This window comes from Pipistrellus kuhlii, unplaced genomic scaffold (assembly GCF_014108245.1).
Source record: "Pipistrellus kuhlii isolate mPipKuh1 unplaced genomic scaffold, mPipKuh1.p scaffold_m20_p_4, whole genome shotgun sequence".
Lineage (NCBI taxonomy): Eukaryota > Metazoa > Chordata > Mammalia > Chiroptera > Vespertilionidae > Pipistrellus > Pipistrellus kuhlii.
In genome coordinates, this window is record NW_023425540.1 from 79,278,524 (window position 1) to 79,296,358 (window position 17,835).

Below are 17,835 nucleotides of genomic sequence, written 5' to 3' on the forward strand. Positions count from 1 at the left end.
ATTAATGTCCCAAGAAACCTAACATATGTACTATCTGGCCTTTTTTTTTTTTTTTAATATATTTTATTGATTTTGTACAGAGAGGAAGGGAGAGAGATAGAGAGTTAGAAACATCGATGAGCGAGAGTCATCGATCAGCTGCCTCTTGCACACCCCCTACTGGGGATGTGCCCGCAACCAAGGTACATGCCCTTGACCAGAATCGAACCCGGGACCCTTCAGTCCCCAAGCTGACGCTCTATCCATTGAGCCAAACCGGTCCCGGCCTATCTGGCCTTTTATGGAAAATTTGTCAATCCCTATTAGAAAGCATAAATCAGATCTCGCCACTGTTCCTGCTCAAACTCATGGATAGTGCCTTCCTACTCTAGGGTAAGAGTGACACCCCCTATCTGGGCCTCAAGACCTTTCTAATGGGGACCCTGCCTCAGGCGGCCGGTCTGACCTGCACTCTCAGTGGAATGTGGCTGTGTGTAGCCCTGGGACAAATCACCGTCCCCACTGATTCTACGGAAGATGAAGCCCGTTTCAGTGGTTGGAGTGAGGCTTAGCTGAGACAAGGCATGTTTGCAGAGGAGCTAACTTTTTACTTTTAATCAGGATAAAATACATGTAATATGAAATTTACCATCGCAATCATTTTTAAGAGTACTAGTAAGCACATTCACATTGCTGTGCAACCAATTTCCAGAACTCTTTGTATCTCGCAGAACTGAAATGCTATCCATTAAACAATCCTCATTCTCTCTCCCCCAACCCCTAACCCCGAGCAACCACCATTCTACTTTCTGTTCCTATGAATTTGACTACTCTAGGTAACTCGTACAGGTAGAATCATACAAGTATGTGTCTTTCTGTGACAGGCTTATTTCACTTAGCATAATGTCCTTAAGGTTCATCCATGATATAGCATGTTTGAACGTTTCCTTCCTTTTTAAGGCTGAATAATATTCCATTATATCAACAGACCACATTTTGCTTATCCATACATCTGTCAATGGACACTTGGGTTGCTTTCCCCTTTTGACTCTTGTGAATAATGCTGCTAAGAACATGGCTGTACAAATACCTTTTTGAGACCTGCTTTTAATTCTTTTGTGTATAAAACCAGAACAGAAGAGCTACCTTCTATTCAGCACTTTCTAGAACCAGCCTCAGCATTATACTTCATACGGATCACCTCATCCAGTCTCTATACGGTGTGAACTATCATGAGAGTGACCAAAATATGTACTACCCTCACTGGGAAACTCTTCAGGGGGGAAAGGGGTGCTGCCAATAATGACCCTGAGAAAGCAGACACAACTGAGACTATTTCAGGAAAATTGGGACATCAATCATCACCCCACTTTACAGATTAAAACAAGGCACAAAGCTGAAACCGGTTTGGCTCAGTGGATAGAGCGTCGTGCAGACTGAAGGGTCCCAGGTTTGATTCCGGTCAAGGGCATGTACATTGGTTGCGGGCACATCCCCAGTTGGGGGTGTGCAGGAGGCAGCTGGTCGATGTTTCTCTTTCATCGATGTTTCTAGCTCTCTATCCCTCTCCCCTCCTCTCTGTAAAAAATAAAAAAATATATTTTATTAAAAACAAACAAACAAACAAAAAACAAGGCACAAAGAGGTGAAGTCACCGGCTCAAGGCCACCCGGCTAGCATGCGGCATAGCTAGAAGTCAAACCCAGACTGACCGACTAAGCTTTCACTGCGAACACAATTCCATGGATACAGCACATAACCAGGAAACAGCCAGTGACCAGGACTTGGTGTCTAACCACTACTGGCTCTTCAGACTGGGAAGAAGGGCCTTCACAGGGGGAGAGGGGTCAGTAAGAGCTGAGAAAGATTAAGGGTGAGTTGGAGGGATTCTACGCCCAGGAATGAGACTGGGGACCAGCCGCATGGAGGAGATAGTAACCCACAGCGGGAGGCAGACACCCCATCTCAGTCACACCTCCCTGGCTGGGACCACACTCGGGTTTCTAAACCAAGGCACTATGACATTTTGGAATAAAAAATTACATTGGAATGGAAAATTACTTGAGGGCTGTTCTGTACATTGTAGAATGTTTGTCAGCATCTCTGATCTCTACCTGCTAGAATCGAGTTGGCAGCCTCCCATCCCCACACTGGTGGTGACAGCAAAAATGTTTCCAGCTATGGCCAATGTCCCCTAGGGGGTGGGGGTGCAATCACCCCCTTACAGAACCGAGGACCCGAAGAAAAGGGCAGAATCGGAGGGATGCTCTGTTCTCCCACATCAGTGCTTCTCAAAGTAGGGTGTGGAGCAGCCGCTGGCAGCAATGGAACTTCCGGGGCCCCATCCCGGACCCGGATCTGCACCTCCGGGGGAGGCCCGGGAGTCTGTGCTGTAAGGAGCTCGTGTGCAAACCACTACCCTGGCCGTGGAGGAGGCTGGCTGGGATCTCGGAAGATTAGGAACTGGAGCCGGTACTAGTCTGAAGCCTGGCCAGGGCTCCTGGGAAGAAAGCAGGTCCCTTTAGGAGAATGAGACTGAGCTGGAAGTGTCCAACATTCCTGGGTGTGAATAATACTGGACAGGAGGTGCTCCCGTAACTGGTATGACATTCATGAGGACAGTTTGATGGCGTCTGTCAAAATTTCAAAACAGACAAGCCTTCTGAGTCACCAGTTTCATTTCTCAGGATGTTCCTAGCAGCCAGTCTCAACAGCCCCAAGAGAATTAAGTGCTAATGTCAGAGGCATCAACTATAAGCAGCAAATTAGCTTTTCTCCAATTCATCTAGAATGCTACTGCTTATGCACCATCTCTGGGGGAACTGAGAAAATGACCACTTGATAGAGCAAAGCCTGTGACAACCTCAATGTCCACCAGTAGGGGAATGGCCAGACGCCAGAGGAAGCCAGCCCCTGCAAGGAATTATATACGCGACAGATGACAAGGGGAAAAGAGACGCTACATAGAAAAAAAAAAAAAAGAGAAGGATGGCACAGGTCTCTATTTCCTGACAGGGACACAAGTGTCAGACCTAGATACACATCCAAATATAAAACGTCCCAGAAAGTATACATCAGTTTTATATCGTTTTAAAATTTTCTCATCTCCAAACCAGATTCTGTGTTTTCACAAGTTCCAGACTGATCATCAGTCTCCTATAATATACTCCCCCTCATAAAACAAACTCCGTTTTTGCCTGGGTTAGACTTCAAGCTCTAAACAAAAATAAAAATGTGCCTGCAGTGCTGCCCCCTCAGGGGAGCCTGGTCAAGACAGATGGCCCCTTGATCTGCAGTGTCTTCTGGGTTTTTTAAATAACGAGAATGTACACTGTCCTGCTTGAGTAATTAAAGACATGAATAGCAGACATGCCTTCTGCATGATCTGAGCCAAGTTTTCAAAATGAAGGAAAAGCCCGCTTTCCCTCCTGTCGCCCTGTCTTCTCCCTGTCTTTTCCCTTTGGACACGTCACAGGGACAGGCTCCTGGCACGGGCTTCCCACTCTACCGGGGCCTCGCTCTGAGGTGAGCTGCTCGTTTGCACCTTGTGGCTCATCCTCAATTCTGATTTAAGGCAACAGAACCCCCTCCTCAAAAGCCCGGAGAATGAATTCGGCTGCTAATTTCGCCATTAAGAGTTTATCAAAGCGAGCACCACTTCCACGGCCTCCTAATCAATCACCATTTCCCATGTTTATCTCCTGCTCAATTTCTACCACGGGGCCCCGTACACATCAATTTGCCTGATGCACTTCCTACATATGTTTTAAATTACTTGATCATTGTATAAATTTCACAGCCATTAAGGGGCTCTAACGCCAGCATGGCTGACATGGTGTTAAAAATTGGATTCAATTCCACGGGGTAATAAATTGTGACCTAAATCCAATCTCTCATGGGTGACTGAAGAATACAATGAAAAATTATTGCTTTGTCATTTTTTCACACTCACACAAATAGACCCCGGCAACTCGAAACCCGCAGAGAAATGGGATGCACCCACTGCTGGCTATTTTTCTTTCACCAGAGATGGCTTTGCAGGCCAGGCCGGAGGGTCTTGGATGGGACCGGCCCCCTCCAGAACCAGGTGAATTACCTGTTGCACGGACATCCTTGCAACACTGGGGAGCAAGCTGAACTGCTCAGGCTCCTTCAGCCAGAGGTGCTGCTGCTACTGGCAGCGAAGCCAGGGCTGAAGCACTTTGCCGCTGGCATGGAGTCTCTGCGCTGAGCCTGGCGGTGCCGCTGAGGAGATGTGCGCTTCTAGGCAGATCGCCTCCCTCTCTGAGCATCCATTTCCTGAATACAGAGCTGTTGTCAGAACAAATGACCTAATATGGCTAAAACGCTCAGGATGGTCCCTGGCATTTAGCGATCCCTAGATAAAGGTTAAACATCAGGATTTAAGAGCAGGGAACATTGTAGAGGCCTCAGCTCCCGTCCTACTGGGTCTCAGGGAAGGAGGGTAATGAATAGCTGGAGAAAGGTGTTAACATTTCCTCTGCGTTTCCCTTTATCTCCGGAGACACTCCATTAGCCATTCAACACGCGCTGACTGCACATTGAGTACGGGCGCCACATAGAGAGGGGCTAAAGCGTGGGTTCTGAAGTCAGGCAGAACTGGGTTTGGGTCCACGGTGTGCCATCTGTGAATGTGACCCGGGGCAAGCTACTTGACCTCTCCAACCCTCAGGTTCCCCGCCTGGAAAACGGGATGAGGAGACATCCTTCTCTCTGGGGCTCTGGGGAAGGCTTGGAGCGCTCACGCATGGGAAGTGCTGAGCTTTGCCCCTGGCATTCAGGAAGTGCCTACAAACAGGAAGTGAGCTCTCCATCCCAGGCTCTGTGCGGGCTGCAGGTACCCCGGTGAACACACACAGACAAGACTTAGTGGGGGCTACAGACAACTCTGGTATCTCCAGGATGATGGGAAGTGTGCTCTGGTGGGGGTGGGTAAGGTGATTTGGGGATTCACAGTCTGGCACCTCATGGAGACTTGGGGAGGTGGAGTGTGGGGAGGGAACCACAGAAGACTTCCAGGAGGAAGTGATGCTGAAAGGAATTCCTAACCTTCACGCCAAGTAACTGAGGAAGGAGAAAAAGCAAGCTGGTTTTGCTGGTTCGTGCAGAAGGAGGGACTGGCTAGGAAGAACCATAGATGGAATTTAGCACTTTCCTCTATGGGCCACTTCCAGGGCCAGCCCTGGGCTGCCTCTTTCTGCACAAGGTCTCTGTTTTGGGGACCCCGAGTGGCCGACACATAACCAGCTGCACCCAAAGGAAGGAATGCCTCAGAAGGCCAGACCGCTATCCTCTTGCCCCTCCCTACCCTATCCTGGGGCAGTTTCTGGGCCAGACACTCATGGAAGCTGAGAAAAGCATCACAACTTCCCTCCATGGAAGGGGCCCACCCTGCCCACCCTGGAGGCTTTCAGAATCACAATAACCTGCTGCTGATTTGTAACATGGGGCTGGTAAATTTTGCTGGCTGAATAGAGGGAATTACTTAAGCATTCTCAAATACAGTATTCTACTCAGCAACCTGAGGAGGCAGGAGAGACATCAAACAGGGCATTTTATAGGTAAGAAGTGAGGTTTACAGAGAGCAAGTGCCTTGTCCGAGGGTCTTGCAGGTGACACAATGGTAGAGGTGCCTGATGGTCTTTTGAAGCACGCCTGGTGCAGAGCCTTCCCCTAAATGGCACCAGCTCAGCAAGAGTAAAAGGGCAAGATTGGGGGTGAGGGGTTCTGGTCTGACATGTTTCTGCTCAAGGCAAAGACACAGGCCATCTAAAGCCAGTGATCTGCAGAACTGAAATCTGGCTGGGAGGAAGACAGGCTGGCCCTACTGCTCGGATTCAGAGCTCCCCCAGTTCCTCAACCACCCCACACCTGCTCCTACCCCAGGGCCTCTGCACAGATGCACCCCAGACCAGAATGTTCCTCCTCCTGCCCTTCCCCTAGTTAACTCCTCCCACCCTTCATCCCTCAGCCCAACTAAAACCCGACACTTGTCTGCAGAAGCGATGGTCACTGTTGCAATTCAGCATTTATTTTGGATTCATGGGCTTCCCCACCCAGGTGTAATAGGCTGCAAGCTCTACAGGACAGGGATTCTGTCTGTTTTCCTCCCACATGAATCCTCCAAACACAGTGCCTGGCATAGATGACAGGCGCAGGCTGGATCACTGCTGAATGGATGAGTGGTGATGGGAGCTGGGACAGTCCGCAGGTGGTGGCTGTCCTTTGCAGAGAGACTTCTAAATGCTCCCTTCCCATCACTTCACCCAGCACACACAGGTCCCTGCATAGCTCCTGGGGGCAGCCAGTGAAGCTCAAAAGAACTGTGCGTGAGAGTAAGATCGAGACTTGTAGAGCCCAAGCACTGACTATGCAGAGAGGAGTAAGCATCTGATGGGTGGGTGTTTTCCTCAGGCCCCATGTGCAACCTGAGAGCAAGCGCTGTTGGCGCTAAGGAAACAGGTAAGCCCGCTCACTCCCGCCTTGCCAGGCCCCCGCAGTACACCAGTGGGCTCCTCACCGCTTTCCTGCTGCTCCCTCACCCCAATAGTCTAGTGTCAACACAACAGCCAGGGGATCGAGCCTCTGAAACACGTCAGACCAGAACCCCTCACCCAGATAAAAACCAAATCTCTACTGGTCTGTAAGGCCCCGTCTGCTGCTCCAGCCACGTGGCCTCCTTGGGGGCCCCCACTCATTCCCACAACACCCTCCCCTTCCTTCCTGCTTTTGTCTTCTCCATCTGACATGAGACACTTTTATGTCAACCACCCATCTCCCACTTCCAGAACATAAACTCCATGAAGACAGTTCTGTCTGTTTTGTTCATTTTGTTCAGTGCCTGGCACAGAGCAGGCTCTCATTAACTATTGGTTGAATTAATGAATGAACTCTGTATGTCCAAAGACTAGAACCATTCCATTTTGAGGAAGCTCAGATCCACAGCACATTCTCCCACTAGACCAGTGGTCGGCATGTGGCTCTTTGGCCCCTTTGAGTGTTTTAGCAAAGGCCAGCCTAGGAGTACCCTAATTAATAACAATGTACCTACCTATAAAGTTTAAAAAATTTGGCTCTCAAAAGGAATTTCAATCGTTGTACTGTTGATATTTGGCTCTGTTGACTAATGAGTTTGCCGACCACTGCCCTAGACCAAATCCATCTCTGAGTACCTTGCATCCACATCTCTCTTGAGGCCATTCAGAAATGGCCCCTCTGACTTCCTCTCTTTCCCTTGTGTGTATGACCATTTGCCTGTGCTCTGTTTATTGTGTGCCCCCCTTCTCTCCCAGGATGGTGAGCTCTGGGGGGGGGGGGGGGGGGGTGTCTTCTCTCTTGTTTATCGGATCCCAGTACTTTGCACATGCTTGGCACGGGGGTAGCTGCTCGATAGGCATTTGTTGAATGGATGAAACAAATTAAATAAATGTAAGAACGCTAAGGGGAAGAATGCCTTTCATGTTCATTATGACTTTCCGTAGGCATCCGCGGGGTTCTCCTACTTTCTCCCTGAGGTGCAAAAAAAGCAAAGCAAGAGATGTCACATTAGGGGTTCCTTGCTCACTGAGCAGCAGAGATACTTGTAGCGTGTCTACCACGGTGCCAGGTGCTAGGAGAATCGTGATTTTGCTCTGACTTATTAAAAAAGGAACTTGCCAACTGTGGCACCTGAATTAGCAATCCCCAATCGCCTGCGACATTCCTGGCCATGTAGGCTGGCCTGTCAGTATCCCACATGCTGTGGGAGAGAGGGAGGGGGCTGTGCTCAGGGGAGGGTAATGGCAGGGGGAAGGGGGGCGAGGGGGGAATGGGTGCAGGTATCTATGAGCTCCAGGTTTGGGCCAACATCCAGGCTCCACCCCACCAGCCAGAATCTCCCGAGAGTCACCCCTTTTGCCAAAGTTTCCTTCTAGCCTCGGACAAAAGGGAAGCTGACTGGTCAGGCTCTTCTCCAAGCTGCTCCAAGCAGTGCGGTCCATAAATGCGTGCTTATAAATACACTCCCAATCCCCCAGGCCATTAAGTGTCATTGTGAGCACATAGAAGGAGGGAAAGTCCACCTAACCACGATCTGCTGGTCTCAAACACACTTGGCTTGGGGAGTGCTCATATTGTGCTTGAAGTTTCGGAAAGGGCGTGCCCGGCTGGCCAAGAAGGACATTCATGTTTTCATCTCCTTCCTGTGCCAAAACCTTTCTGCTCTGCTCTCAGGCAAGGCAGCGAGGGCACACGCACCCCCTAATGACAAGTGTGGGAGTGAATGGCAGGGCTGCGCAGCTGGCGGAGCACTCCTGGGGAAAGAGAGAGGGACGAGGGGGACGTGGGAGTGAGATGCAGGGGGCATTTATGACAATTCCTATAGCCACATATTTAGCTTTCTAAAAAGCCCCGCGGGTGGCAGCTGCCTTTCTTTATGACCCCGAGACTGGGAGGGGGAGCCACCCCCGTGCTGTAGAAGGAAAAGGCTCCGTGGACTTGGCCTGTTGGGACTCGCTTCCCAATGGGAGGCCTATGGGGGCCGTTGGCCACACTGCCTGGCATAGCCAAGGTACTCAATAAGGGAAAGTACCAGGCTTGAGTGGTCTTTGTGCCCCAAAGAAACCCCAGAGCCGAGAACACCCACGGATGGTCACCCCATCCGATCCACCGGCCACTGCCTGTAGCTTTTACCTACTGCCACGCCCTCTCACCGGGACCACTGAGAACCTCCCCACGATTTCCTTGTGTCTACTCCTCCCTTAAAGCTACGCCAGATCAGAACTGGGGCTGCTGAGTCACATTAGGGCAGAGGCTCCGCGGAGACCCCCACCCATCTCCCGCTGATGAACCCGTGCCCTGAGCTGTGCAGGTAGAGGCCCCGTAGGACAAGGCGTCCTCTGCCTCTGTTCACTGCCGCGTCCCCAGGTCCTGGAATAAGGGGGGACCGTCATAACCACGGCTGACCATTTTGGTGCAGCTATGAGGTAAGCACAGTTTTTTCGTGTTTAAATGTTTGAAATGCATCGGAAGAATAAGGTTTCATGACACATGAGCATTATGTGCGATTCACAGTTGGCACCAGCAATAACAGTTTTACTGGAACGCAGCCTCACTGGTCCATGTACTGCGTACCGTGTGCGCTGCTTTCATGCAGAGCTGGAGAGTGGAGACGGAGACCGTACGGCCTGCAAAGCTTATCCAACACCCGGCCCTTCGCAGAGACGCTCTGTGGGGCCCTGGCCTTGGCCATGCAGTGAGGTCTGCAGACTTTCCCGGACCTACCACGCTCAGTCTCCTTCTCCCCGCTAGCAGCCCAGGAAGCACCTCTGGGACCAGTTCTGTCTCATCCTGAGGAACCATTTCTGCAAACCTCCTCTGGGCTGGGCTTTGTGCCTCCCCAGTAGGAGGCGGAAAAAGCCTGAGCGGGTCCTCTGTAAACCTGGCCTTTGGAGAGCAGGCCAGCCCTGCCCACTTGGCCTAGCGCCCGTGGTCGGCAAACCAAGGCTCGCGAGCCACGTGCGGCTCTTTGGCCTCTTGAGTGTGGCTCTTGTGCAAAATGCCACGGCCTGGGCGAGTCTATTTTCAAGAAGTGGCGTTAGAAGAAGTTTAAGTTCAAACAATTTGGCTCTCAAAAGAAAGTTCAGTCATTGTCCTGTTGTTATTTGGCTCTGTTGACTAATGAGTTTGCCGACCACTGGCCTGGCCGCATACGGATCGATTTGGCCTCAGCACACCACGCCTATTAGCGTGGCATCTTTCAGCTTTTCACAGCTGTTCCCTCATTCCCTCATCCTGAGTGATACAGCAAAAGACCCGGGAGAACGCTGTGTCTCTGACCAACAAATGGGGAAACCGAGGCGCATGCTCTGGGGCACTCGGAGCGGCCGAGCTGGCACCCACGTCTCCATATCCCTCCCTCCATACCAGGCTGCCAGCCGCACTTTCATGCTACTCGTGCTGTGTAGTAGTCACCCTGCTGCCCCCGGCGTGAGGCCATGTGCAGGAGACAGCCCTTCCGCAGCTGGCGGTGCCATCTGCCAGGCTCTCTCTGCAGTGGCCGCCAGCTCCCTGCAGCCACCTCCGTCCAGAGCCCATTTGTCCAGAGCCTCTGGCCTCATGCAAAGGCTGCTGGGTAAAGACACGGACAGTTGCCTTTCTATCAGAGACCCTCACTCTGACCCTGAGCCGGCTTCCCCCAGTCCTGAGTGAAAGCTTGCAGCCCTGCAGCCAAACCGGCTGATGCAGAGTCCTCGCTCACCACTCACCGGAGAACTGCCGCCGCCTCAGCTGCACGCTCCGAGCTCCCGCTACGGTGGCAGCCACCCCTTCCCCGCCCACTGCTTTCTCCACAACGTCTCCCATTGCTCATCTCGCGTCCTTCACCTGGCACCGGGGCTGCAGTCACAGCTTCAGCTGGCACAGGGAAGGGTGAAGTGAGGCGGGAGGGGCCGGGATAACCAGTGGGGCCTTTCTTGGCATATTTTAGCTCGAGATGGAGGGAGCTTCCTAATGTGTTCCAAAGGTAATGAGGCAGAAGAAGTTGCATTACCTAGCTCTCCGCACCAGCATGCCTCTTACGGTCGAACAATCTTTATTAGGAAAGATACTTATTGGGAAAGCCACCTCTGTCCCTCACGCGGGTCAGTGTGTCCCCTGTGGCCAGGGCGTCGGGGGGAGGGGTGGTCTGGGAAGGCTTCCCTGAGGAGGTGGCATGTAGGGCTACAATCTGGAGTCAAAGGAGGTGACAGCCAGAGAAGGTGGGATGGAGCGGGGGCGGAGCACTAGGAGGGAATGCCTGAGGCACACTGGGCCCCATCTGAAGAACAGAGCGAGATGGGGCTAGGCCAGTGGTCGGCAAACTCATTAGTCAACAGAGCCAAATATCAATAGTACAATGATCGAAATTTCTTTTGAGAGCCAAAATTTTTTTAACCTTAAACTTCTTCTAACGCCACTTCTTCAAAATAGACTCGCCCAGGCCATGGTATTTTGTGGAAGAGCCACACTCAAGAGGCCAAAGAGCCGCATGTGGCTCATGAGCCGCAGTTTGCCGAGCATGGGGCTAGGCAATGGGAGGTCACCATCAGAGCTGGCTTTCTCTTCTCCACATCCCCCTCATGTATACTGCTAACCTCACTACTGCCAACAGCCAGACACATCTGCTTTACCTGAGCCCCCACTACACCAAGCATTTTATTTGTACGATCCCGCTTCAGCCACAGTCCTATGAGGACAAGGTACAAGGTTCTGTGTCCATTTTACAGATGAGGAAGCTGAGGCACTGGGAGGGGAGGGCCGCACAGCTAGTAAACGCAGAACCGGGATTCAAACCCCAGGGCCTAAAGATCTCTGGATGGAAAACGCCCTTTTCCAGCCCAGGCCTCCATTAGCTTTCCAGCTGACTCGGTTTCATTTCCATGAACCACTGGGAGGTCCAGCTGGTGTGACTGAAGGCCCTCAGGTGACTGTGGGAGCTAGGGGTTGCTGAGCTACCTAGGTGCAGAACGGGGGATGGGTGTGGGGGGAGGGCGGGGGTGGCGGCTTGGCTGCTACAGTGAGCACAGGGGCTCTGGGGGGAATGAGGGCCTGCACTTGGATTGGAAATAAGCCCACCTGGGGCCACCCTGCCCCTCACAACATCTCAGCTAGGGGATTGTTAATGGACGGTCTGCAGACCCCTCCTTTCCTGGTGAAGGCCGTCACCCCTCCAGCTTCCTTTTCTGGGAGGCAGAGAGTGAAGTGGCCAATGCACAAACACAAGGGCTGTGTTCACAGGAAGCAAACCATCTTCTGGGCTTCTAGACTCTTCCTTTCCTCCACGTGGTGCTGGGCAAGGGACAGGAGGCACTGGGGGTGGGAGGAGCAGCGGTCCTTTGTAAAACTCAACAATTAAGATCTATTTTCTTGCCTCAGGTGGTTTAACTCATTGGCTAGAGCACTGGCTGCGAACTGAAGGGTCCCGGGTTTGATTGCCTACCTCTGTTGTAGGTTTGATCTCTGGCCCTGGTTGGGACATGTGCAGGAGGCAACCAATCAATGTGTCTCTCTCTCATATCAATGTTTCTCTCTGTCTCTTCCCTTCCCTTCCACTCCCTCTAAAAATCAGTGGAAAAATATCCTTGGGTGAGGAGTAACAAAACATATAAATAAATAAAATCAAATCTATTTTCTTTCTTCTGAAATGTTCAGTCCTCAGGCCAAGAGGAATTGCCTCCTTAATTACATTCAACTTCTGGCATCGTATCTGCTGAAGTTTGGGCGACGCTGAACTCAGCTAAATGACAAGCACCGTGCGTACATCTGTGTATGCACGCATGTGCGTTATGTATATTTATGCATGTACTACATTTCTCTCCCCTCCCACTGTCATTCCTCCATTTAGCAGGAAATAAAAGGACCAGTGGGCTGGAGCTCAAATCCTGCCTAAGCGGAGGCAAATCTGGGTGTCACAGTTTCCAGAAAGGGAACACAATCTCCGCATGGGGTGTAATTACATCTTAGCTTTCTGCAGAAGAATAGTTTATGGCTTAAATGCTATTAATTGTAAGCCGTTTTGTTCCACGGGAACTTGTTCATTGATAACTATCCAATTAGGGTTATTTTGCAATTAGTCTATTCACACTAAATTTACTGCAGAAGGGGAGGCTGTGGTGCAGCAAATTAAGGCATTGCCTGGGCTGGGTGTGCAACGGCTCTTAAAAGCCAACCTTATTAACCGTCCCGGCGGCTGTGCCCCCTTGGCTGATGCAGCCAAGGCCACAGGGAACCCCCAGCAAATTCACCCTGAAAACCCACACGAGGGATGGCTCAGTATGAGCAGGAGAAGCATGGAGACCCTTGGCCTCCACTGGGGACATCCCCCGTTTTTCCCCATTAATGCCCTCTCTTCCTCTTGCAACTAACGGATGACAGAGAGATGCAGTCTGCAGGCTGTAAGGACATCCCTGAGATTTGGCAATCAGCTCAAATGGGAGCGTTAGCCTCCAGGAGATGCAGACGCTCTGGGAAAGGATGCACACTCTCAAACCTGAGTTCTAAGCCCGGCTCTGCCATCTACTTAGCTGTGTTCCTCTGGCCAAGTATTCAGTCTCTCTAAGCCTCGGTTTCTTCATCAACAAAATGGGTGGATAACAGATCTGCCACATATGCTAGTGTGAGGATTCACTGCCATATATGGTGGGAACAGTGTCCGATATACTAGTACAGTAGTACCCCCTTATCCAAGACCCCAGTGGATGCCTGGAACTGCGAAGCACTGAACCCTGTCTATGCTATGTTCTTTCCTACACATATGTACTATGGTAAAGTACGTATGAATTAATTTATGAATTAGGCGCAGTAAGAGATGAACAACAACAATAATAAAACATAATAATTATAACAGTGTAATAAAGGTTATGTGGATGCGGTACTATTAAGAATAACTTGGACACAAGCGATACCAGGGCAGTAGCTCCGATAACCCAGATGGCCACTGGGTGACTAGTGGGTGGGAGCATATACAGTGAGGACATGCTGCAGAGAGGGGTGACTCTCATCCCGGGTGGGAAGTACGGGGCCAGCGTGAGATTTCAGCATGCTACTCAGAACGGCGCACAATGTAAACTCGTGAATTTCTGGACTTTTCCATTGTTGCTAATATTTTCAGGCCTTGGTTGACTGGAGGTAACTGGAACCTTGGAAAGCGGAAACGCAGAAAACTCAAAACATACAGATGAACTTGGGTAAAATATGGGAGCTGTCCCCACTGCACCTTGCCCAGGGGCCACCGGGAGAGCTGGCCATGCATCCTTCCAGGCCTCTCTGTGCCCGTGGCACACAGGGCTGCTCCCAACCTGGCCCCAGTCCTTCCTTCTGGGACCGGCAGTCTCTACAGAGGCTCCTGTCTGAGGAGGAGGCCTGGGTTCTAGCTCAAGTTCAGCCTCTGGTCCAGGGGGTGAGTCTGGGCAAGTCTCCTTCCCCCCATGGGCCTCGCATTCCCGTCTGTCCAGTGGATAAACGGCACTGAGCTTTCTCTAGCCTGCTGCTCCTTGGGAGCCATTGTCACCACGCATCGCCCTTCTGCATCCAGACAGATGCAGGGACACCGGAGCTGCTCAGAAGAGGGAGGCCGCTTGGCAGAGGCTTCCCTGCCTGCCTCCTAGGTCCATCCCTGTCAGGGGAACCGAAAGTCCCGCCTGCCCACACCACGCCTGGATCAGCCCTGTGGCTGGCTTTCCTGATGCGCTGACTTCTGTCCCAACACAGCGGGTGCTGACCTCTCACAGCAAGAGCTCTGCTTCCGCACTGGTCACCAGCACATGAGTGTCCAGCTCAGGGCAGGGGAGAGAGACGGAGGGGAAGGGAGGAATAGGAAATGGCGAAGAAAGAAAATAGGAAGAAAATGAGGAAAAATTAGGAAGGAAGGAGGGGAGGAAGGAAGGAAGAAATTTTAGATGGAGGAAAACGGGAAGGCTGGTTTTCAGAGCCTCCAAAGTCAATGCAACGATTAGAAACCTTTCGGATCATATTTGATTGCAATAATATCTGTGTCAGTTTTAATCCCGATAATCTGCCGAGACAGAAAACCAACTCTATCAGCATAGTCACCTCGCCTTCTGCCGCTTCCACCATAGCCTGATTTCATGGTATGCCCTCCTTTGCCATAACGGCACCTGGTTCAATTGAAACTAGAACTAAAGGCAATTTGATACTGAAAATACTTTTCCGTGGGAAACTTCAGAATTCAGGGGCTACCAAAGAAGTCAGGTCTTGTGACCTGATTTGGGGTCTGAAAACCAGGGTGGCCGTTCTCAGCAGGTCTGAGAGCGTGAGCAGAAGGGGGCCGGGCAGGAGGGAGAGCTGGAGAGGTGGCACCTCTCCCTGCCCAGCCAGGCCTGGGGCTTACCTTCCAGCGGGCAGAGGCGGGTCACCTTCTCCGGCATCAGCAGCCCCAGCTTGTGGCGGCAGTAGGTCTCCCCGATCTCCTGGCGGCAGTGCTTGGACTTGGAGCGGGACAGGGCGGAGATGGCCTCCTTGCCCGAGACGTCGCACTTGGGGGGCTGGTCATACTTGATCTCGGGGGAGCTGCCCCCGCTTTTCCTGGCGTGGGGCTGTCGGGCGGCCTCCTTCCCGCGGCTACTGTTCCCGGGGGCTCTCTCGCCCGGAGGCAGCACCTCGTTGGCGCCTTTGCCCGGGGAGGGGTGCCCCTTGCCCTTGTCCTGCTCCAGCTTCCTTTTCAGAAGCTCCTTCTGCCGGCTCAGGGGCTTCTTCGCCAGCTCGGGCTGGTGCTTCTGCTTCTGCGTCCTCGGGGCAAAGTTGCTATTGTCCACGTTCTCAAAGTCTTTGGGGACCGAGTTCTCGTTGTTGCTGTCTGTCCGCACTTTCTCTTTGGGCCGGTGAGAGAAGTAGCCATCCTAGAGGAGACGAGGAAAGAGACACGGAAGATAAATTTTACTCAGCGATCACGCTGCCTCGGCTGGCCCTTGGAGAGGGGTGCACAGAGGGGTGGGAGTCTGCACCCTGGTTTCAGTCCCCACCTCTGCCAAGAGCTTCCCTTCGGGTAAGACTTTTCTCTCTGGACCTCAGTTTCCCCATCTGGAAACCCGAGATGCTCTAACTTAGGGGTGTCGAACTCAATCAGAGAAGGGGCCAAAATCTAAAATCCAGCCTAAATCGCGGGCCGAATGGTTTACTGAACAGTCATAAACTGTCATTGTGATGGAAACGCAGCGGAGTGCAGTGATGACAGCGCGGTGCGGGCCACATTGCAAGGCCTGGCGGGACGGATTTGGCCCGCGGGCCTTGTGTTTGACACATGTGCTCTAACTAGAAAGAAGGGCTAGGCCTGTGAGTCGCCAGGGTTGTTATGAACCGTACCTCCTGTTCAAGGAAGTGTCCTGGACTGTCTCTGCCGCCGGATTAAGGGCGTTTTGTTCCGGCTTCCTGTTAAATTTCAGCAGAGAGTGCCCTGATGGCTTATTTAAGGGCTGGCGATGCCATAGTGAAGTTATAAGGGAGAGAATATCAGTAGGATATTATGTACGTTCCACTGCCTTCAGGATGTAGTCACAGACCTATGCCCGGAAGAGAAATAAGACAGCGCCCCAGCGTCAGTTCCGAAGGAGAGACGTCCCTGGGCTCTTGGAGAACGAATGGTCCTTGCAGTGGATCCCAGTGGAGACACACACCTGTGACCCTCTTGTGTTTGAGCCTTGGCTCTCCACGCCCCTACCTGGGGCAGTACTGATGAGGTCACATGGGGTTTCAAGAGATGGGCCAGGAGACAATGCACGGGGTGCATGTTTCCAGGAAAGCGGGCGCCTCATACTCAGCTCCTCCCTGGGTCATCTCGAAAGCATGTTGCTCCTGCTGACACCCACTGCCAAGGCCATACCCTGACAGAGTACCCTCAGCCCTAAAGCGAGCCCTCCGGGAGACCTCTGAAGCCACAGGGAACACTAATTGGTTCCATAAATCTACGCCGTTGCTGCAGAAGTGCCTTGAATGCATTGCTGTAGGAACTCTGAGGGAAGGCTTCCCTGTGAGTTTTCCTAAATGTGCCTCCAAAGGGCTCCTGAGGACTGGGATGGTCTGGATTGACGGACAGTGGAAGCAGTGCTGGAGCCCAGGAGACTGGCACTCAGCATGCCTCCTCCTCTGGCAGGCTGCAAAACTCCTTGGCGGGCCAATTCCTACCTGCCACTTGTTTTTGCAAATAAACTTTTATTGAAACGTGGCGATGCCTGTCCATTTATGAATTATCTAGGGCTGCCTCAACAGCAGAGGTCAGCAGCTGCAATAGAGACTATCTGGCCGCAAAGCCTAAAATATTTCTATCTGGCCCTTTAAGAAAGGGTGGCAGACCAGTGTTGAACCCTGGCTGGTGTGGCTCAGATGGCTGGGCATCATTCAATGCAGCGAGGGGTTGCCAGTTCCATTCCTGGTCCAGGCACATGCCCAGGGGTGTGGGCTTGATCCCCAGTGGCAGGCATGCAGGAGGCAGCTGATTGATGTTTCAATTCTCACATTGATGTTTCTCTCTTTCTCCCTTCCTCTCTCTAAAAAGCAATTTAAAAATCTTTATTAAAAAAAAGAAGAAGAAGAATGCAGGCTCCAGCTCTCCCGGAGTGTGCGTTTAGAAGGCGCCGGCCCCGGGGCTTGGTGCAGTTCGCTGTGCCCCCAGTGCCCCGTTTGGCTCAGCAGTGCTCTGGAGAAGCAGCCCCATCATGGCTGCCCTTTTTTGTTTGCCCTGTGCCTCCTAGCATCCAGCACTGATTTCTCCAATCAGAGAGACAATAAGAATGACAGTGGACCCTGAGATCCCTCGTGGCCATTCTGTAAGATGAATATTGTTGTTATTTTCATTATACAGGCGAGGAAACTGAGCATCAGCTCACAAGTGTATGGGCTACCCATTCCATTAGCCTGTCTTCTTAACCACTGCAGCCTGGCTTTGTACCACAAGATCTGCCTCCCTTCCCGTCTATTCCACCCAGATAAATGGAGCTGGGATAAGCATATCACCTGCAAATAGCCACCAGGAGGCAGGGAGCTACAGAAAGGGAGAAGACAGTAAGTAGGGGCCACGAAGCACCAGGAGCTTGAGGCGCAGGACCTGGGGTGCCACGGGGTAGGTGGCAGGAAATAAAGAGATGCCACGAAGGGAGAGCCGAGTCTGTTTTGAGTCACGAGAGGTTGCCTGATCACACACAGGAGCCGATGCTATATCTTTGTTGGTGACCAGGACCTTCCAGTTCTGATACCTAGTTCAGGTCTTTTTTTAAAATAAATATATTTTTTATTGTTTTTTAGAGAGCCAGAAACATTGATGAGAGAGAAACATCAATCAGCTGCCTCCTGCACACCCCCCAAAGG

At 51.8% G+C, this 17,835-nt stretch overlaps 1 protein-coding gene across 1 annotated transcript in view; it reads right to left on the reverse strand.

The window, feature by feature from the left end:
* Positions 1-17,835, reverse strand: part of XYLT1 (xylosyltransferase 1) — a 306,552-nt gene that overhangs the window by 114,617 nt on the left and 174,100 nt on the right. Inside the window, exon 3 of the mRNA XM_045571260.1 lies at positions 14,867-15,374. Within this exon, the coding sequence (XP_045427216.1) occupies positions 14,867-15,374 (508 nt within the window). The remainder of the gene's footprint in view (positions 1-14,866; positions 15,375-17,835) is intronic.